We start from the raw sequence: 17961 nt of genomic DNA on the forward strand, positions 1-17961 counted from the left end.
CCTCAGCAGCACCAGGTTGGAGACTCTCCCTTTCCTCTACTCAGAGCACTCTCCCTGGAAGTCCTATCTCTTGCCTAGTTACTGGCCACTTATTTCTTTATTAAATCAATCACAGTGACCTATCTTTGCACGGTATAATTAAATATCTCACAACATTTTATTTTCTAGAAAGAAGGAAAGTAACCAAGAGGAAAATACCTTAGGTTAACGTTAGCTGTAAATACTTCTCTATACAATTAAATAAACACACAAAAAAAACCAAGGCCCTACAATTTTGTTTTTTCCATTTCACAAAATAAATCTAAATCACACAGAGGGCCCTTACCTTTGTGGAGAGGAAAAAGGTTGCTTCTTTAAGGCCTGCATGAGGTTGGGCTTATATTCTGGATCAACACACCATAAGGAACCTTTTCCATTAACCTAGAAAAAAGTGTGCAAGAATTAATAGCCTGGAATTTTTATGTATCACAATTTATCAGACTGTTCTAAGTATATGCCCCCCACCCCACACCTTTGAGTACATGCCAAGGCTGAAGTGAAGGCTGGAGCCACAGCAGTCACCCTTGTGCCTGCTGCCAGATGCTGATCTGCTGTAAAACCCACACCTGCTTCCCCAACCCCTCGCCCGTGCCCCCCCTCCCCAGTGGAAGTGAGCCTGCTATACATGATTGATTGCAGTCACCACGAAACACATAAAACTTGTTCTAACCACATGATGAGAGAGATTCATTTATACTCAGGCTTATATAATGCTTAAACTTGTTTATTTACAAGAGAGAGACAAGCCATGAATGTGGGATGGAGGAAAACTTGCAGGAATCAGTCCTCTCCTTTACTCTGTAGCAAGTACCTTTACCTTCTAAGCCAAAAATCTTAAAATTTAAATTGTATTTTACAACTAACTACATTAATTAATTCTTTGAAAAACAATTAAATTTACTTATTTCTTTTCCCAATACTCCTTCCTTGTATAAAATCTTGCATGATGTAAGGCTTAATGCAATCATCTCCACATTGTTTCCCTTTCCTAAATTCTTTGTTGTAGCAATATTAGTCTACTATTAAGATCTTTTGTATTTGAATACTGTTTCATTTTTAGAAAATGGCATGATGAGAAAACATTGCTCTACAAGTTTAAACTGAGTTCTGAGGCTGCAGAGATGGTTCAGCAGCTAACAGTATACTGTACTGCACTGGCAAAGGACCCAAGTTTGGTTCCCAGCACTCATACCAGAGGGCTCACACCACATACAACTGCAGTTCTAGGGATCTGCTGCCCCCTTTGACCTCTGTTGATACTCACACACAAGGATACACACTCACACAGACTTAGACACATAATATGTAATTAAAATTCTTAAAACCCAAGTTCTCCATTACTACTTACTGCCTGATCATGTAAAACTAGACAAATCATTCAATGTGAGAGTCAGACATTTCACTATTTACCCATAAAAGAAAAGATCCAAGGTCACTTCAGTGAGTGGCAATGAGATTCAAATAAAGTAATTTATATCCAAGTGACACAGTTCAAAATAAATGAACATTAACTGGTTATTTTGAAATTGACATTGGGTGTTTATTGAATGCTAACTGAATGGGGTTAATAACAATAGAGCTGGGCAGTGGTGGAGCATGCCTTTAATCCCAGCACTCAGGAGGCAGAGAGGCAGGATCTCTGTGAGTTCAAGGCCTGTCTGGTCTACAGAGTGAGTTCCAAGACAGTCAAGGTTACACTGAGAAACCCTGTTTCAAGAAAACCCAAAACAGGGCTGGAGAGATGGCTCAGAGGTTAAGAACACTAGCTGCTCTTCCAGAGGTCCTGAGTTCAATTTCAAGCAACCACATGGTGGCTCACAACCATCTGTAATGAGATCTGGCTCCCTCTTCTGGCCAGCAGGGATACATGCAGACAGAACACTGTATAGATAATAAATAAATCTTAAAAAACAAAACAAAAACCCCCAAAACAACAACAACAAACCAGTAAGAACAGAAGTAAATTTTTTTAAAAGTTTAGGTGGTAAGCAGTAAGGGATAAACTAACTTGGGGAGAAAGCTTCTTATCTGTGGAAAAGCCCATCCACTGAGAACAAAAGTTTTAAACACCCTGGCAAATGAGACATGCAGATAAAGGAAAACTGAGCAAGTCTTCTAACACAGTCACATAGGGAAGAATGGGCTGAGACATCTCTCTTGTATTCAGTGGCAAGAGGACTGTCTCAAGTTTGAGGCTAGCCTGGTCTACATAGTGAGTTTTGTCCCAGCCAGCACTACAGCACTATATAATACACACACACACACACACAGACACAAAATTGTGCACACCCTGTCTCAAAAACTAACAAACAACAACAAAAAAAACCCAAGCAACTGATAAGTTTTTCCAAGAAATGTTAAAATTTGCAAATGTATTTTTAGATTAAGTGATAAAACTAAGATCTTTGTTCAGTCACTTAGACAAAAACGATATGTTTTGACAATTGGGAAATAAGCTGTCAATACACATCTTTTGTTCCAATTACGTTTCATATACACAAGTAATTTTTCATACATTGACTAAGACAAGTCTATCAAATACTACCCATGTTCTACTTTGGTATTCCAGGGATATCTTCTACAAACTGGTTTATGTCTTGTTTAAAATTCTATAGTAGGAAGTCTGAAAGTTTTTTTGTTTTTTTTTTAATCACAGTAGAAAAATCTAGTTCTTTGAAACAGCACACTGTAAAAACTGAGGACTTGCAGTTTCAGTACAGTTTCAAATAACAGTCTGGCTTATGTTGCCATGGCAGCATTTCCTTCCACTGGCTGTTCCTGAGCCACCAGGAACAAGAGATAAACTATGTGTTTGCTCATCTATATTCTAGAATCTGCAAAAAGAATTTTTAACTAACTCTCACTTAAACTTTGTTAAGTGATAACCACAAGTGATAAAAGTGTTAGAAATACTATTCTAAAATGAAACTTGCTGATAAGAAATAGACTAGGAAACAGAAAATAGGCATTCTCTCATTTATTTTCATGAATTTTAAAACTTAAGATTGGTAGAAAAACCACTGAAGGTTTTGTAGAAAGGAATATATTAAGGGCTAAATTGCAAAGATTCATCTTAATAAAAGTTTTAAATAATAAATTCAGAGAAGATACAATATTACTATGTCTGAAATGTTGTGTTCTTGCTTATATATTTTAAAGGTTCTGTCTTGTCTAATCCCTTCATGTATCTGTAGAATCACTAAATTACAAAACATTAAAACTGTAACTAAACTAGCAAAAATTTAATTCTGTATTTATAGACTAAAATCACAGTCATAATGTTCACTTACATTCCACAAAAATTCAGAAAAACTTAATATTGGATGTTGGCTGGGAAAGTAACTCAGTGGTGAACGCCTGCCATGCATACGCATGGTGGGGGGGAGCCTTAAGTCTTTAGATCTGCTTTTCTGAAGGGGTGTGGACAATACAAAGGGGACAGAAGGTAGACCTTCCTTCCTCCTAGGGGCGAAAGGTCATCTCTAAATACCATCCATTCAGGGACCATAGCCAACCTCCACTTCCTGAACAGCTGACTTGACTTCCACAGATGCAAAGAAAAATACATTCTGAGACACTGACTCAAAAGGTTCATACGTTTACGCAAAACAAAAAACACTGAGCTGTGGTGGTGAAAAACTGCAATTCTAACACTTGAGGTGGTGGCAGGACACCAGGAGTTCAGGGTCATCCTTAGCCATCTATCAGGTTCCACTGGAAGCCAGCCTGAGCTACATTAAGACCTGCCCCAAGCAAATCCATCAATAAATCCATAAGCACTTTTCTTCTGCCTCTGAAAGCAGTAACTCTCCTAAATCTCAAACTACCAAGCAGCTTCCTCTGGGGCTGAAACATTCCATCCTGCAGGGGAGCTCAAGACAGCTTCAGGAAGTCCTTGAAAGATACAGATTCACTAGGCTCCTCCTTCCCAGAGTAAACATAATTCTGAGAGTCACTCTCCCCAGACATGACAGAGACCAGCAAAGTCCATGAAAGCAGCAGAGAACACTCAGCTGCCCTGAGGAGGTGGGGACCACTGAGCCTGGAACTCTCGGATCTGGTGAGCTGCCTGCAGGCTGTGCAGTGGGCTCCAGGTTTCTAGCTTTGTGAGCTGTCAACTGTGCTGGGATGGGCTTTGGTGATGCAGCTGTCTCTGATCCATTTCTGCTCCTGTAAGTAACCGCTCACACATTCTTATTAAGTAACTCAAATAAAAATCATTGCTTCACCAAGTTGGACGTTGGTGGTGTGTACTCATAGCTGCCTCTCTCTTACCCTTATTTGTGATAGCTTGCTAATTTTTGCTCCAGTGGTACAATTTCTATCTCATTCTTCATGGACAGGTATTTCTCTTTCCCAAATTCTACCTGAAACTGAAACAATATCCTTCCTCCCATTCCCTAGCTCTCCCTCTTTACTCCTTTCTCTGAACACTGCAATGCTCAGACAGGCAGGTGTGGCAGCACAGGCCTGAAATATAGCCTTTAAGGAAACAGACAGGCAGGTCAAGAGCAAGAGATCAAGCCTGGAACTGGAGAGCTGGCTCAGGTTAAGAGCACTGGCTGCTCTGGCAGAGAGGACCTAGGTTTACTTTCCAGCATCTGCATGGTGGCTTATAGCCACTTTAACTCCAGTTCCAGGTATTTAATGCCTTCTGGCCTCTGCAGACTCCTACATATACATAGAGCACACATATACATTCACCGACATACACACAAAATAAAATAGGCTGGGCGGTAGCGGCACACTCTGGAGGGAAAGGCATCTCTGTGAGTTCTAGGCCATCGTGGTCTACAAAGTGAATCTGAGGTCAGCCATGATTTACATTTTGAAATACTGTTTCAAAAAAAGAAGAAAAGGAAATCTTTAATTACTTCTAGGCCATTGTGGTGGTTTGAATGAGAATAGCCCCCACAAGCTCCTATCTTTAGATACTTGGTCCCAGTAGTGAAACTGTTTGGGAAGGATTAGGAGGTGTGGCCTTGTTGGAGGGAGTGTGCCTCTGGGGGTGGGTTCTGAGGTTTCAGAAGTCCACGCCATTCTCAGTTCCTTCTCTCTGCCTCACGCTTGTGTCTTAAGATGCAAGCTCTCACCGGGCGGTGGTGGCGCACGCCTGTAATCCCAGCACTCAGGAGGCAGAGCCAGGCGGATCTCTGTGAGTTCGAGGCCAGCCTGGTCTACAAAGTGAGTTCCAGGACAGCCTCCAAAGCTACAGAGAAAGCCTGACTCGACAAAACCAAAAAGTAGGCTCTCAGCTACTACTTCAGCACCAGACCTGCCTATCCACTGTCATCCCTACCATGATGGTTATGGACTCAACCTCTGAAACTGTTAGCCCCTTAACAAACCCTCAATGAACACAGTGAGTCTGAGCCCAGCTGGGCTACATGAAATCCTATCTTAGGAAGAGAGAGAAGTAAGGATGAAGGGAGGGGAGGGTGAATGAGCTCATTGTATAAAAATCAAACAAGTGGTGCTGGAGAGACGGCTCAGAGGTTAAGAGCGCTGACTGATCTTCCAGAGGTCCGAGTTCAATTCCCAGCAACCATATGGTGGGTCACAACCATCTGTAATGAGATCTGGTGCCCTCTCTGGCCTGTACGCATATATGTAGGCAGAACACTATATGCATAATAAATAAATAAATAGAATCTTAAAAAAAAATCAAATAAGTAAAAAATGTAAATAAAAGAATTTTCGCTGTAGTAGTGTTTTTGGAAAAACCTAAACTCAGATACCTAAGTACCATTAAATAAGATAAAATAAATTATACATTAAAATGAGAACTACTGAACTTTTTAAAAGGTTGTAGAAGAATCCCCTCCACACACACCTTAATCTCTTTTCCCTCCTCTAACTTCAGGGAACAAGAGCATGAGGATCTTTGCCTACCTTCTGAACCATTCACCTACGGCTGAAAGGTTGGTTGAATCAGGGCCCTGTTACCAGTCACTATGAGGTAAGGGGTAAGTAGGGAGATAACTCTGTAAGAGAGTTTATACCCACTCTGGTGGGATGTAAAAACTTGTACATAGCTATACTATGTGAGGGACTCTAGCCAGCCCGAGCATGGCAAACATGGCTCCGGCAGGCCTTGCCCTTCTCCCCAATCCCTCTGCTGTACTAAAACCATTAGATTACATCCCTAAAGCTAGCCACTGCTTCCTCCTCTGAGACTGATTACCAAGGTCCATCTATCAAAGTACTTAAGTCCAACATCAAAAGCCCCTTTTGGCTGTCCTAATTAACCTGTCCAGTCAAAATTAAACACCTCATCCTAGCACAGGGTTTCCCCTTGTACCTTTATAAACTGCCATCTGCCATGTCTGTCTCCTCTCCATCCAGAGACAGTCCTTTGTCCTCCAGGACAAGTACCTCTGCCCTTGTCTCCTTCCTCTTCTCTTCATCCTCTATCTCCTGTCTTTATCTCTTATCCCCTGCCCTTTGTCCCTCTGGGGCAAATAAATCCCCTTTGTGCTGAGAACTTGGTCTTGGGCCAATTACCAGTCCCTTCAATATCTAACTATAGAAACAATAAAGGAAAGGTTACAGGAGCCCAGAATAGATATACCAAGCAGCAAGTGCCTATGGGGGAGCTCCCGAACTGAGCGCTGAGGAAGTGGTTTCTCCAGAGCCTAGGAAAATACACTCTAGATGGGATAGGATAAAGACTACACACTGGAATAGCTGGTGTGTTGTGTGTGTGTGTGTGTGGGGGAGCGGTAGTTCATGGAGTAATTTTTTTAAAAAGCATCAAAAACCAGAGATCAAATTGAGAGAACCCTAGAAACTATTCTAAGGAATGTTTTTTATTCAAAGACTGACTATTTACTTATTTGTGTATGTGTGGTGGCTTTGCCACCTGTGTGTGTCTGCATAGGCTACAAGAGGGCATCAGATCTCCTGGAGCTGGAGTTACTGGTGGTTGTGAACTGCCTGACCTGAGTGCTGGGAGCCAAACTCTGGTCCTCTAGAGGAGCACACATGGTCTTAATGGCTCAGCAATCCCTCCAGCCCTGGGAGTTCTTTAATGTCCATAACTCACCGTTTTACAGTTGAGAATTCACAACCACCTGAAGTGACGTGAGGCTACTGTGAGGCTGACTTCACAAAGTTAAATATCTGGTTCTTGGGACATCTGATTCAAAGACCCACGCTGACTCCTCTCTCTGTGTATGTGTGTGTATTTTGTATATATATGTACATACACATATATGAATATAAGCGATTACCCACGCTGACTCCTCTCTGTGTATGTGTGTATTATGTATATATATGTACATACACATATATAAATATAAGAGATTACCCAAAACACTAAAACTAATAAGACAACAATGAAAAACAAAAAAACAAAAAACAAAGAAAAAAGGTTTAAAAAGTTAATGGTTGCCAGACAGTGGTGGTGCAAGCCTTTAATCTCAGCACTTGGGAGGCAGAGGCAGGTGGGTTTCTGAATTCAAGGCCAGCCTGCTCTACAGAGCGAGTTCCAGGACAGCCAGGGCTACACAGAGGAAGCCTGTCTCGAAACACTGCTTGCTCCCCCAAAAAAGGTAATGGTAAAGAAAAAGAATCCAGGCAAGTACAAACTTGGTATTATGTATTATGCAAAAAAAGGAAAAATAAATTTCTAAAGCTATTATTACAATACACACACACACACACACACACACACACACACACACACACACACATTTCTATTGATGAGAGTGAAGATCTAAACTAGGATCCTTTAGAATTGATAGGTAACCTATTTCCTAGAGTCTAACTTAATTCTTGCAGGCAATGGTCAAATGACTTTACCTAGCTGGGTCTCAGTTTCCTGGTTATGAAGTCAGAGACTTCAGCAGGTTAATGTATAAACTCCTTTCAAATTTTATATCCAAGTAACTAGGCATCATAAAGAAAAACATCAAGCTTAGAATCCTGGATCCTAGAAGAGGGAGGCATAAAGTTCAACTTATATAAATGACATTGACATAACTCTAGATTAAACAATTAGCTGCAAATTAAGTCTGGCTTTAGGAGACAAACTTGAGTGATTAGCAACCAGATGCTAAGTGAAGCCCTGGGAATGGATGAGACTACCCAAGAAAACACTGAACTAAAAAGACGACAGTGAAAACAGTTTTTAAACAGGTTTAAAAAGCTAATGGTAAAGAAAACAAATCCAGGCAAGTCTGAACATGGTATCATGTATTCTGTAAATCAAGGAAAATTAATTTCTCAAGCTAGTCTTACCTTACAACACACTGTCTAACCAGGTCAGCAGAGTCATGAGGCAGGTGTTAGACTGTTCAAACCTGCATCTTTATTGACACTATGTCCATGTGCAGTTCTAAGTGGGATCCTCCTTTGACAGGGTACGGAGACATGTTTAGGAAAACAATGTACATACCAAAAATGAAATAAAGGAAAACCTCAGAACGGAAGCCTAAGTAACTGATCATGACATTCACTAACCTTCACACTCATTGTACCTTTCCACTCTGCCTGCCTACTTTCTCACTCAGACAGAATATACTATTGCCTTTATATAACTTCTATAACTACAGAAAACTTACTTTTATTATTTTTGTTTTGTTTTGAGACAGGGTTTCTCTGTGTAGCTTCGGAGTCTATCCTGGAACTCACTTTGTAGACCAGGCTGGCCTTGAACTCACAAAGATCTACCTGCCTCTGCCTCCCAAGTGCTGGGAGAAAAACTTATTTTTTAAAGCACGTTTAAAAAGCAAATGTAAAAAAAAAGAACAGAGAAAAAGCAAACTAAAAATAATTCCTGTCATATTCTTTAATGTAAATGAGCTACAGTTTGATTATGAGGTAGATTTTTATACTGAATAAATAGGATATATACTGATAGAGTTGTATAAATTAGGGGGGAATCCACTCCATGGGACCAGAGAGATGGAACCAAGGTTAAAAGCATGCATGGCCCCTTCCAGAGAACCCAAGTTCAGTTCCTAGCACCATTAGGCAGTTCACAAATGCCTTTAATTCTAGCTTAGAGAATCCAACATCCTATTGTGACTTCTGTACTCATGCACAAACCCAGAAACACACACACAATTAAAAACAAATAAAACCTTTTTACAATGAGACACACACCAGAGTGGAGTGCTTGCCTAACACAGCAGTTCCAACTCCTGGTCAGGGCAGGTGGTGGATAGCGGGGTGAGGAAGGAGCATTGGTAAGAATCATCCAGGTGCCAAAGGCAGACTGAATGCAATTCTAGTAAACATTTCTCAACACTAAAAAAATTTAAAGCATCAGAAATGAAAGCAAATGATAAATATACTTAGTCTCAAACTAATCTGACTGGCTTCACTCCCTTGGTTTCCCCATATGGTAAGGACCTGTAATTACTTCCCCCACCACACAGAGCAATGTTGGTAAGTACTGACCTTGCCATGGCTCCTTTCCACTTTCTGAAAACATTTATTCAGGGATAGGTTATGCCGAACAGAATTCTTCCAGCCTGTGGGTGCCGTGGCAAAGTACGGGAAACGGTCCAGAATCCAGCTGTAAATCTCCTTGACAGGCAAACATTTATTTGGAGAGTGTTCAATAGCCATATAAATGAGAAGACTAAAGGAGTATGGGGGCTTTGAAGTTGCTGACGTTTTTTCTGGGTTCTGGTAGCAGGACGGTCCAAAGGCCGGCATATCATCTCCCTCTATGTCATACAACGGACTAACCATTGGAAAACCTTCACTTCCAAGCCTGAAGTTGGTTAGAAGATTACTGCTTTCATGAAGCCAGTTCAAGTTGGTTAGTTCGTCATCTGCTGAGTCACTGCCCACTAGGGTGGCTTTTGGCCTCGCAGCATCCCCAATTTCAGGCAAGCTTCCCATTTTGTAAATCTGACTTAGTCCTGCAACCTTCTCGGCTCCTGGGGTCTCAGCTCTCTTATCTGGAGTCATTCCAATTACTGGACCCATTTACTCGTATAGTTCTGAAAACAAAAAGTTATTAATTAGTATAAATCTTAAACTCTGGGAAAAGCAAATAAACATTTACATATACATATCCAAATCAAGAAAAATTTGCAGCTGACTATAACATACAAACAGCTGTCCTAGAACTCACGATGTAGATCAGGCTCAGAGATCCACCTGCTTCTGCCTCCTGTGTACAGGGATTAAGGTGTGCACCACCATGCCCAGCTCCCCATATAATATTGTATATTTAAATACAATACATTTTTTTTTTTTCGAGACATGATTTCTCTGTGTAGCTTTGTGCCTTTCCTGGATCTTGTTCTGTAGACCAGGCTGGCCTCGAACTCACAGAGATCCACCTGCCTCTGCCTCCCGAGTGCTGGGATTAAAGGCGTGCGGCGGCGCCACCACCACCACCACCCGGCACAATACAGTTTTGACAGTTATAATGCATACAAAGAAGTAGTTGCTTAATAAATATTATTTGAAACAATAAACAGTAAATAAAACATAACTTGACAGCATCACATGTATTAGTGATAATAAAAAATTAAACAATATAGCTTCAATAGCAAAGTTTCCAGTCCACAATAACCAGTAGTAGCTATTATTAAACTTAATGGGGCTGGTGAGATGGCTTGGTAGATAGAGTACTTACTACAAGCCTGACAACTCTGAGAACCCATCAGGTAGAAGAAGAGAACCAATGCCTCTAAGTTGCCTTTGCACCTCCACAGGAATACAGGGGCAAGTACTGTGCAACTGTCCTCATACATAACTAAACTATGAACAGACTATGTCATGACTTTATAATTTATTTTAAGTATCTATATTTTACTGTAATAATCATACATAGTGCTCAATCTTTAAAATACTCAAATTTGGAACAATGTTTAAACAATTCCAAGTAAATCACCAAATCTTAATATTTTAAGATTACCATAAAAAAATAAATCATTTGGAGGACTAGAGAGACGGCTCAGTGTAAGAGCACTTGTTGCTCTCTCAGAAGGCCTGGGTTCAATTCCCAGCACTCACAATCAACCACAACTCTAGTTATAGAGGATCCAATGCCCTCTTCTTTGGTTTTTGGTTTTTTTTTTTTTGAGACAGGGTTTCTCTGTAGCTTTTTGGAGCCTGTCCTGGAACTCGCTCTGTAGACCAGGCTGGCCTCGAACTCACAGAGATCCGCCTGCCTCTGCCTCCCGAGTGCTGGGATTAAAGGCATGCGCCACCACCACCCAGCCCACTGCCCCTTTCTAACTTTCGTGGATACTAGGAACGTGGTACACATATATGCAAGCAAAACATTCATACACATAGTATTTTTAAAAGTAAACTAGTTTTGTTCTTATATACCATACTAAGAAAAAACATTTCCTTTCAATTTATTTTTAATTGACACAACAATTATACAAACTTGCACATGCATACATTGTGAATGATGAAAACAGGCTAATTAGCTGAGCATGGCGCATTCCTGTAATCTCACCATTCAGGAGAAAGGGGCAGGCTGATAACTCCAGGTTCAAAGCCAGCTTGGTCTACATAGCAAGTTATAGGTTAGCCACTGTGGTAGCTGGAATGAAATTGGCTCCTGTAAGGTCATAGGGAGTGGCCCTATTAGGAGGTGTAGCTTTCTTGGAGTAGGTATGGCCTTGTTGAAGGAAGTATGTCACTGTAGAAGTGGGCTTTGAGGTCTTTTATACATACATACACACACATATATATATACATATATATGTGTATATATATGGATATATATATATATATATATATATGTATATTTAAGCCACACCCAGTATTTCAGACCACTTCCTGTTGCCTGAACAAAATGTGGAACTCTCAGTTACCTCTCCAGCACCATAGCTGCCTGCACACTGCCATGTCCCACCATGATAATAAATGGACTGGGGGCTGGAGAGATGACTCAGAGGTTAAGAGCACCGGCTGCTCTTCCAGAGGTCCTGAGTTCAATTCCTAGCAAGCACATGGTGGCTCACAACCACCTGTAATGAGATCTGGTACCCTCTTCTGGCCTGCAGACATACATGCAGGCAGAACACTACATACATAATAAATAAATAAATCTTTAAAAAAAAAATGGACTGAACCTCTGAACTGTAAGCCAGTCACCATAATGAAATGTTTTCTTTTATATGAATTGCCGTGGTCACTGTGTCTCTTCACAGCAATAGAAACCCAAACTAAGACAGCCAGGACTATGTAATAAAACCCAGGTACAAAAAACATGCACGCACACACACCAACATAGAGAAAACAAATCACCTCACGTACTTATTTCTCCGTGGTAAGAACATATTTAACACTACTGTTTTAGCAGTTTATATTTTATTAACTACAGTCACAGTGCTGTAATTAATAAAATACACAAGAGAACAGGAGCTTACTCCTGTATAACTGTAACTGTGCCCTAATATCCCTGTCCCTTCTCCTGCTACAGTACCTGGGAACCACCACTTTTTTTCTTCTGCAAGTTCAATAAAGTAACATTTCTTATTCCCTCAATTTACCATTGGTGAAGTTAAGTTCAGCAAACATTTGCTGTTTCTTTAAAGAAACAGCAATCTCGTCGTATTTTAATTGCATTCTGAACCCTCTCTCCGGCAGCATGCCCCCTCACTGACATTCTCATGGAAGTTTGCATTGCACTATATTAATCATGAAGCTACTTCTCAACTATCTATCCTCTTGCATTTCTAGTTTCTCAAATGATTTTTGTTTTGTTTTTTATATATACTTAAAAAATTACTCCTCCCAGAGCATAAATGACCAGAGGGAAGTAAAAGAACTAGTGTGCTGTTGAACTCATTTTTAGTGTACATAAAGATGTCTCATTTAACTGAAATGGGGAGAAGTCCCTGACGAGCTTCACTCTGCTTAGAGCAGTCAGCAAGCCACTTCAAGAATACGGAACTTGTCTATTTGGATCCTGGGAGTCACTACTAAATTCCTCAGTGATAACATCAGCCAATTTTTTTTCAGGGCCAGACATTACACTAAACACCTTGCATGCTATATGTCAGCTACCCATCAATTAAAGTTGAGACAACTGCAAACCTTATTTTATAGATGAGGAAAATGACTCAGGCTAAGCATTCTGGCTAATATGCAAAAACAGAGTGCACACCCAGGCAGGCAAAGTCAAAACCCAAATTCCAACCATCTATACCACGGCAACAGTAGATAAGCCTCACCTGTGGGTACCAATCCCCTCACCCTGGTATCTAGTTTGTCTTTCCTGCTCACTCACAGTCAAGAAACTTCAATATAGCTGATACAAGCCAAACTTGTATAGAGATAATAGGAAGTTTTCCTAAAAACATCTCAAACAAGAGTGCTAAAATACTAAGTGATCTCTGCTAACTCAAGGCCAGAACCTATGCAGCGTCAACAACCTTTTGAGTGCTGGAATTACAGGCCTGCTCCTGCCTGGTTTCTGAGGTGCTGGGGAAGGAGCCCAGAGCTTTGGGCAAGCGAGGCAAGCACTTCATCAAATATGTCACATCCTCAAGTGTTTGTAGCCTCAACTTCCATATCAACAATCTTCTCTCATTCTTAAAACCATAACAAGATAAAAATCAACTTACAATTTAATTTACAAAGAAAATTCTGAAAGAAAAATTGTAAACTGGACCATACATTTCTACTTACTATTTAAACTTCAAGTCTAAGCTTTGATTAATCTTTAAACATTGTTGTAAATTACAGCATTTGAGCCACAGGATCACATGAACAGGCATTGTAAAGACACCTAAGAAAGTGACTCTCTTAAGAAGCCTATCATGTTCTGGGGTTGTTTACCTGCCTCCTCCTCATCCCACATCTCTGTCTTAATATTTAATAACTTGTTACCAAACTTAGGGGGTACAAGCTGCGACTTCCTACATCTAAGAATACACTCACTTTTTTCACTCTGGCTCTCCCCGAAAACCTTTCCTGCAACACAATCATCATCAGCCTTTACCTGAGTGGAGGTCGTCAGCAGATAAGGAACTCCTGGGCTGCTGTGATCAGTGCTGGGCTGTGCCTCTTTGCTACAGGTAACACATGTGCATTAATGTGACAGGCACTCAAAAATCACAATCTCTTGATTAAATATTCTCAGAAACTAATTTAGATGGGGCAAATATGGTTTTCTTTTAAAGTACATTTATAAAAAGTCCTTTATTAGGTCCTTTTATGGTTCATAAACATGATGTCTGGTATTCACATTATATTGTGACACGTGTGTCCCTCAAATCTGTTACAATTCTGGCATATTGCCACGTGGACATGATCTTGGAATGGAGTATAAACGGCAGCCAGTGTTTATAGCTCTAGCATTGCAGGAAATACAGCACGCAGAGCTGAAAACGCAAGGATGACACTGCAGAGTAGCATTTTCCTAGCAAGACTGGCAGTCATTGTATTTCCAAGGAGAAACGAAGAACTGTTCTAAACTATCATTTTAAAGCAGTCACAACCACTCCCTATCCAAGCCTGAAGTCTGCCACAGCAGGTAAAATAAGTGCCAAGAGCAAAAATGTGATACAATATTAGACTTCATTAGCAATCAAGGAAATGAAACAAAACAAAATCCGGTGTTAAATATTGTGTGGCACAGTCCATGGCATGTAGCAAACAAAAATATTAGTAATTAAAAAACATTTATTTCTGTCCAAAAAATATACAGAATTATATTATATACAATTATAGCCCTCTACAACCTTCCCTCTTCCACCTCCACCCCCACAATATCCGAAGAATCATTAAAGATTGGAAAACCACTAACTTACATACCCTGCAATAGAGAAATTGCAAAGTTACCTATTCAGTCTACTAGTCAGTAGCCACTAAAATTGACTGTCTAAAACAATAACTGAAATAAACAAAAGAACTTGTGAAAACTGGAGGGAAGTATATTTTAAAAGCTGTTTATACTACAGACTCGGTAATGGCCTTTGTTAGTCTTTCTGGTTTTTCTCTAATGTATTTATTTTTATAGTTTAAACTTCAGCTCAAAGTTCTTGAGGAAAATGCTATGCTAGATTATTTTTAGTTTTAGTAGTTACATATCTTTTTTACATGAGTGTACATGAGTGTACACGCACACACGCATGCACGCACGGGGTCAATTCATGGACTTAACAGAAACCTCAAGGCCAAAACAAAAGCCACCTCTTACACGATTAGAATAGCCAATTCTATCACAAAGCTTTTTCTATAACATGAGTTAGTTCAATTAATAGATGATTTTTCTGGTTTGAAATTATAAAAGATTCTACTAAGTACGCCTCTCGCTCCTCACCAGCGCAGCCATGACCACAGGACTTCTCAGAAGAAAGAGTGCCACAACAGTTTCCCCGTCTTCCTCATAACTCAACATTCACTTCCTCACTTTGTCTCGTCCCCTGCACTCATGATTGGGCTCTGCCAATCACATCACGTAACAGAATCCTTCTTCTGATCTCTGGGATTTAAGCAATTTCAAATCGTTTAAATCTCAGGACTTTCAGCATTTTGTTATTAATGTCTTAACAGCTCTGCCCGGTGCCAACATTCTCAGACAGAAAAGAATTTTTTAACAAGAGGCTGGAGAGACAGCACAGTGGTTAAGAGCACTTGCTGCTTTTGCAGATCAGGTCAGGTTGAGTTTCTAGAACCCACATGGTGTCTCACAACCACCTGTAGCTCCAGCTGCTGGTATACACACACATTGGATGCCCTGGAACTGGAGTTACAGGTGGTTGTGAGAACACACACACACACACACACACACACACACACACACACACCATGATGGCAAATACATACAAGTCGTTAAAAAAAAGGCAATCTAGGAAATTTAGAAAAAAAGGCTGAGCTTTTACTTATTAATACCATTTCAGTAACATATGAAGATAAAGCAACAAATACAATATAAAATGAAAACAACTATATAAAAATGTACTGTTATATTAATTCATATTCAACTCAGAATTTACTATCCTCTTTCAGAATTTGTATCAAGTAAAAAAAAATCCATCTATTATCAAGATCATTATGGCTGGGTATGGTGGCACACACTTTTAGTCTTTAATCCCAGCACTTGGAAGGCAGAGGTAGAAGGATCTCTGTGAGTTCGAGCTAGCTGCTCCATCTTTGCAGATCATGACGTAGCTCTCAACTACTTCTCCAGTACCCTACCTGCACGCAGCCAGGCTCCCCGCCATGATGATAAAGAACCTCTGAAACTGTAAGCAAGCCCCCAATTAAATGATTCCTCTTGTAAGAGTTGCCTTGGTCATGGTGTCTCTTCACAGCAACAGAACACTGACTAAGAAAGGGACCAAAAGATGTCCCGACTTTTCCTACAGACAGATTTACATCACATTCCTTAAGGTTCTCCATTACAAACAGTGCCCATTCCAAAACACCCAATTCTGGGATTAGACAGATTTAAAATCCCAAATGCAGTGCTGGAGAGAGAGCACAGTTGTTAAGAGAGTTTACAGCTCTTAGAGAAGACTGGGTTTGGATCACTACACCCACATGGCATCTCACAACCACCTGTAACTCCAGTTCCAGGGGATCCTCTCAGGTTCCTGAATGCATGTGGTACAATATATACACTCAGGTATACACATCACATAGAACAAATAAAATAGATTTTTAAATCCCAAATGTACTGCACAAAAATGTACACCTGATCATAATGCTACACAATGTCATGTATCCAGGACAACTGAGGGATTACACTGCCTCTTGGTCAGATTTAGGTGACATAGCATGTGATCTGTTGTCTCTGAACAACAACAAAAATGTGTGCAGCTGCACTTGCTGGTGAAGAGAAGGGGACAGAGTTCTCATGGAGAAACTACTTCTGAAATGAGGGTGAAAGAGATAAAAGTGAGTGGGAAGACCCACCTTTCCGCAATGCTAAAAGCCGAAACCACTAAATCTGAAGAGGAAAGGCCACTAGTGGGGCTACCTTTCTCTGAGTCCACTTCCTCTCTCCCCAACTCACCCAGACACATTTTGTAACCTTGAGTTTATATTGCACATCCATGTGAAGAATTTGCACACAGTATGGTATTCTATACATTGCTTCAGCATATCTCCAAAACTATGTGACAGTTGTTAGTTTCTTGGGGAAGTTAAAAAGATGCATTATTTGATAAGGTAAAACATGAAACACCTCTAACAAATTAACAGCAAGCCAACCTATTATTTTCTGTATAAAAAACATAAACAATGAAAGATATTTTTTAAAGAAAGGAAGGGAGTGGGGGAGCCTGCCTGGACTTTTGAATTGCTTCTTAATGTCAGTGAGCACATACCTGTAGTATGAATCTTAAAGGTCTTATTAATGAAATCAAACCCGAGGCCAGTTATTGGGGTGAACACTGGAAGATCAGAGACACAGAACAAGCCACAGCTATCTCACCTTGCTAGTTCCTCAGGTGATCCTGTTTCCTCAGGCTGGAAGCTTCTGAGTCCTCCTCCACATGAATCTCAGCTGAACTGTGCTGCTCCAAAGCCTGAATGCTAAACCAGCAAAATGCCTAACTAACTTAGTTCCTGGTCCTCTTGTCTTATATACCTTTCTCCATTCTGCATCACTCCCTGGGATTAAAGGCATGTGGCTGACTGTTTCTAAAGTGGCCTTGAACTCAGAGATCCAGAGGTATTTCTGTCTCTGAAATGCTGGGATTAAAGGAGTGCACCATCACCGCCCAACTTCTGTTATGGCTTGCTCTGACCCATTTTCTAGCCACCATTTTTGGCTTTGTTCTAGTGGCTGTCTGTTCTCTGACCCCAGGTAAGTGTATTAGGGTGCACAATATTGTTGGGAACACAACACCACCACACCTACCTACTTCGAGCTTTTTTTTTTTTTAAAGATTTATTTATTTATTATGTATACAGAAGAGGGCGCCAGATCTCATTACAGATGGTTGTGAGCCATCCTGTAGTTGCTGGGAACTGAACTCAGGA

General features: G+C 40.4%; 1 protein-coding gene and 1 non-coding gene across 3 annotated transcripts in view; one reads left to right on the forward strand and one right to left on the reverse strand.

Moving 5' to 3' along the window:
- The window catches only part of Foxn2 (forkhead box N2), a 52475-nt gene that overhangs the window by 17906 nt on the left and 16608 nt on the right, over window positions 1-17961 (reverse strand). For both annotated transcript variants that reach the window (XM_036171193.1, XM_036171194.1), the window contains exons 2-3: window positions 9445-9995; window positions 326-420 (exon numbers count right to left, since the gene is read on the reverse strand). In XM_036171193.1, the coding sequence (XP_036027086.1) occupies window positions 326-420; window positions 9445-9981 (632 nt within the window). In that variant the 5' untranslated portion in view covers window positions 9982-9995. The remainder of the gene's footprint in view (window positions 1-325; window positions 421-9444; window positions 9996-17961) is intronic.
- Window positions 14177-14278, forward strand: LOC118572096. Its single transcript, XR_004943465.1, has one exon. It is a non-coding gene; the product is annotated as a small nucleolar RNA U13 (small nucleolar RNA).

Source organism: Onychomys torridus, chromosome 21 (genome assembly GCF_903995425.1).
Source record: "Onychomys torridus chromosome 21, mOncTor1.1, whole genome shotgun sequence".
NCBI classification, from domain to species: domain Eukaryota; kingdom Metazoa; phylum Chordata; class Mammalia; order Rodentia; family Cricetidae; genus Onychomys; species Onychomys torridus.